A 4,947-nucleotide genomic window follows, 5' to 3' on the forward strand; every position below is an offset into this window, starting at 1 on the left:
GCGGGAGGAGGCGGGGGAGGGGCGGGGGGCAGGGCCGAGGCCCCTCCTCCTGGGTTTGCGAGCTTGGGCCCCTGGTCCTCCTGCCGTCGGGACGGACGCGTTCAGCCCCGTGTCCTCCCGCTAAACCCGCAGGCTCTCAGGTCCGAGAGTCACCGCCCGAGCCCTGCGCCCCGTGACCCCAGTGCCCTCCAGGACCCGGGGGGCGGGGCCACCATCCCGGGGACCTCAGTGCACAAGCCGCCTGCCGGCCTCTGCTGTTCCCTGACACTGCCAGACTCCACACGCTCGCACACACGTGCCCTCTGCAGTGAGCGTGCACAGTGCTTGCACACACCTTTGCACACGCGGTGCTCTCTGCAGTGAGCTTGCACACACCTTTGTACACATGGTGCCCTCTGCAGTGAGCGTGCACAGTGCTCTCACACCTTTGCACACAAGGCACCCTCTGCAGTGAGCGTGCACTCATGCTTGCACACGGCACCCTCTGCAATGAGCATGCACACATGCTTGCACACACGTTTGCACACGCGGTGCTCTCTGCAGTGAGCTTGCACACACCTTTGTACACATGGTGCCCTCTGCAGTGAGTGTGCACACACGTGCTCACATGTTTGCACACACGGGTCCTCTGCAGCGATCGTGCACACGTGTGCTCACACAGACACACGCACACCCAGGCGTATGCTTCTGCCCCCAGAGCAGTGCCGACGGCCCGGCTGCAGCATGGCGAGGCTGCGTTTGGTCTCTGCACAGGACCGGGGCCCGTTTGCCCAGTGGGTTCTGTTTGCGGAAGGCCCTTGGGCCTGTGGGGTGCCCCGGCTTCCTGCCGTCTCTGGGGACTGTCGGCCTGAGCCCCTCCCGCTGTGCAGGACACACTCACCGAGATCTCCGAGTGGCTGGAGAGCCACCCCCGGGAAGTGGTCATCCTGGCCTGCAGGGACTTCGAGGGCATGACGGATGAGCTGCATGAGTACCTGGTGGCCTGTATCCGGAACATCTTTGGGGACATGCTGTGTCCCCGAGGGGTAAGAAGGGCCCGGGGGCGCACGTCGGGGGGCAGGGTTATGGTTGGAGACCAGGCTGCTTGGTTCTGCTGTGCGTGATGCTGACATAATCCTGCTGCTGGGGGCGGGGTGCTCTTCCTGACGCCCCGAAGGAGAAAGGTCCCTGCCCCCCACGGTGTGGCCCGGTGGCAGGGGTGCTGGGGGAACAGCAGGGCCCATTCTCCTGCACCTTCCGTCACACTTCACGCCTGGTGAACTTGCCATGGTGTGTGATGCCCTGAGTATCGGCTGTGTGCCCTGATGCCCTATAGCTGCTATGCAGTCCGGGGCTTGGGGTCCGGGCGGGAAAGAGACTGGGGGCCCGGGGTCCTGGCGGGCGGGGACGATGCTGGCGGCCTGGGGTCCGGGTGGGGACGAGGCTGGTCCCTCCTGAGGCCCCTCCTGGACGTGTAACCCCATCTTCCACCTGCACCCTCGCTTGGTCGTCCTTCTGCGTCTGTGTTCTTACCTGCTCTTCTCCCCTTCTGTCGGATCAGGGCTCGTCCTAGCGGCCTGATTTCACCTTCATCATCTACTTACAGACGCCCGCCCCTAAATACAGTCATGTTCTGGGGTATCAGGGTGAGGACTTCAACTTAAGAATTCGGAGGGGACACGGTTGGGCTCACAACACGACCTGACCCGTATTATCCAGATTATTTGTGCCCGCTGCCGGCGATGGCTGGCGTGTCCTCCCTGGGTCTCCGGGAAGCTGAAGAGCTAACCCCACGTCCATTCGGGTCCATTTTACATCACTTTGTGGGGCATTTCTCCAAATATGTCCTATGAGCCTGGTTTGGGGCCAAAACATAGGCAGTGAGGCTGCGGTGACCCAGGCATCCAGGAGCTCGGGGCTCCTGGGGAAGGTGGCGGGGGCGGCTGCCGTGGGGTCACGCTGCCAGGCTGAGTCCCCGGGGGACGTCACAGAGGGAGACAGAACAGGGTGGGAAGTCCGTGTGCAAACTCCCTGCTCCTTTGACCACTGGTCCTAGTAGTGACACGTGCGTGCCCTTCCTTACGCACCTTGCTATTCGAGGGCCATGGTCTCGGGGCGTCAGTGTGAGCTCAGGGTGCTGTTGGTAACACTAGTGTCCCCGGTTGCCAGGATTCCAGAGGCCAAGGGTAGTCGTAGGTGATACTCGACCTCCCTCATGTCCCTCTACAGGCACTGACGGCTGACCTGCGCCGCTCAGAAACCCTAAGTGACCACTGTGACTCTCAGATGTCCCGACCCGCCACCATCAGTCTCTCAGACACCTAATCCCCCACCATCAGTCTGTCACACACCTGGTCCACCACCATCAGTCTCTCTCACCTGATCCTCCACCATCAGTCTCTCTCACACCCGGTCCCCCACCATCAGTCTCCCTCACACCCGGTCCCCCACCATCAGTCTCCCTCACACCCGGTCCCCCACCATCAGTCTCTCTCACGCCCGGTCCCCCACCATCAGTCTCTCTCACGCCCGGTCCCCCACCATCAGTCTCTCTCACGCCCGNTCTCCCTCACCCCCGGCCCCCCCCCATCAGTCTCTCTCACGCCCGGTCCCCCACCATCAGTCTCTCTCACGCCCGGTCCCCCACCATCAGTCTCTCTCACCTGATTCTCCACCATCAGTCTCTCTCACACGGGTCCCTCACAATCAGTCTCTCTCACCCGATCCTCCACCATCAGTCTCTCTCACACCGGGTCCCCGACCATCAGTCTCTCTCACACCCGGTCCCTCACCATCAGTCTCTCTCACACCCGGTCCCTCACCATCAGTCTCTCTCACACCCGGTCCCCCACCATCAGTCTCTCTCACCCGGTCCCCCACCATCAGTCTCTCTCACGCCCGGTCCCTGACCATCAGTCTCTCTCACCCGGTCCCCCACCATCAGTCTCTCTCACGCCCGGTCCCTGACCATCAGTCTCTCTCACCCGGTCCCCCACCATCAGTCTCTCTCACGCCCGGTCCCTGACCATCAGTCTCTCTCACCCGGTCCCCCACCATCAGTCTCTCTCACGCCCGGTCCCTGACCATCAGTCTCTCTCACCCGGTCCCCCACCATCAGTCTCTCTCACGCCCGGTCCCTGACCATCAGTCTCTCTCACCCGGTCCCCCACCATCAGTCTCTCTCACGCCCGGTCCCTGACCATCAGTCTCTCTCACCCGGTCCCCCACCATCAGTCTCTCTCACGCCCGGTCCCTGACCATCAGTCTCTCTCACCCGGTCCCCCACCATCAGTCTCTCTCACGCCCGGTCCCTGACCATCAGTCTCTCTCACCCGGTCCCCCACCATCAGTCTCTCTCACGCCCGGTCCCTGACCATCAGTCTCTCTCACCCGGTCCCCCACCATCAGTCTCTCTCACGCCCGGTCCCTGACCATCAGTCTCTCTCACCCGGTCCCCCACCATCAGTCTCTCTCACGCCCGGTCCCTGACCATCAGTCTCTCTCACCCGGTCCCCCACCATCAGTCTCTCTCACGCCCGGTCCCTGACCATCAGTCTCTCTCACCCGGTCCCCCACCATCAGTCTCTCTCACGCCCGGTCCCTGACCATCAGTCTCTCTCACCCGGTCCCCCACCATCAGTCTCTCTCACGCCCGGTCCCTGACCATCAGTCTCTCTCACCCGGTCCCCCACCATCAGTCTCTCTCACGCCCGGTCCCTGACCATCAGTCTCTCTCACCCGGTCCCCCACCATCAGTCTCTCTCACGCCCGGTCCCTGACCATCAGTCTCTCTCACCCGGTCCCCCACCATCAGTCTCTCTCACGCCCGGTCCCTGACCATCAGTCTCTCTCACCCGGTCCCCCACCATCAGTCTCTCTCACGCCCGGTCCCTGACCATCAGTCTCTCTCACCCGGTCCCCCACCATCAGTCTCTCTCACACCCGGTCCCTCACCATCAGTCTCTCTCACCTGATCCTCCACCATCAGTCTCTCTCACACCCGGTCCCCGACCATCAGTCTCTCTCACCTGATCCTCCACAATCAGTCTCTCTCACACCTGGTCCCAGACCATCAGTCTCTCTCACACCAGGTCCCCCACCATCAGTCTCTCTCAGACCCGGTCCCTCACCATCAGTCTCTCTCACACCCGGTCCCCCACCATCAGTCTCTCTCACACCCGGTCCCCCACCATCAGTCTCTCTCACACCCGGTCCCCCACCATCAGTCTGTCACACACCTGGTCCACCACCATCAGTCTCTCACACCCGGTCCCCCACCATCACTCTGTCTCACACCCGGTCCCCCACCATCAGTCTCTCTCACACCCAGTCCCTCACCATCAGTCTCTCACACTCGGTCCCCCACCATCAGTCTCTCTCACGCCCGGTCCCCCACCATCAGTCTCTCTCACACCCGGTCCCCCACCATCAGTCTCCCTCACGCCCGGTCCCCCACCATCAGTCTCTCACTCCGCCCGTCGTCCGCCTGTGCAGGAGGTCCCGACGCTGAACCAGCTGTGGACGCGACGCCAGCAGGTCATCCTGTCCTACGAGGAGGCGAGCGTCGTGGGCAGGCACCGGGAGCTGTGGCCCGGGGTCCCCTACTGGTGGGGGGACCAGGTGAAGCCGCAGGAGCTGGTCCGGTACCTGGAGCGCATGCAGCGCTGTGGCCGCCCAGGTGAGCGGGGCCCCACCCCCCCCTCACAGCTCCGCCCCTGCCGTTGCCGTTTGGGGAAGTTCGCAAGTCACTGTCCGGTGTGCGCGTACCTGACACGCAGGAGCACGTGTGTGTGCGTGTGTGTGCGTGGCTGCGTGTGCGTGTGCACTGGGTACGGACGAGCGCACGCACACGACGCGGTTTGCAGCGCTGCGGTTCTGAGCCGATGCCAGGGAAGCCTTGGGTGCACACGGGCGGTTGTGTGGCGGCGGGAGGGGCGGGCGGCTGCCTGGGTGCTGACTGGGACCACT

At 63.5% G+C, this 4,947-nt stretch overlaps 1 protein-coding gene across 1 annotated transcript in view; it reads left to right on the forward strand.

The window, feature by feature from the left end:
* PLCXD1 (phosphatidylinositol specific phospholipase C X domain containing 1) overlaps positions 1-4,947 on the forward strand; it is a 17,674-nt gene that overhangs the window by 6,827 nt on the left and 5,900 nt on the right. Inside the window, exon 5 of the mRNA XM_077754708.1 lies at positions 4,441-4,657. Coding sequence (XP_077610834.1) covers positions 4,441-4,657 — 217 coding nt within the window. The remainder of the gene's footprint in view (positions 1-4,440; positions 4,658-4,947) is intronic.

The sequence above is a fragment of the Crocuta crocuta genome, unplaced genomic scaffold (genome assembly GCF_008692635.1).
Source record: "Crocuta crocuta isolate KB4526 unplaced genomic scaffold, BGI_CrCroc_1.0 scaffold221, whole genome shotgun sequence".
NCBI lineage: Eukaryota > Metazoa > Chordata > Mammalia > Carnivora > Hyaenidae > Crocuta > Crocuta crocuta.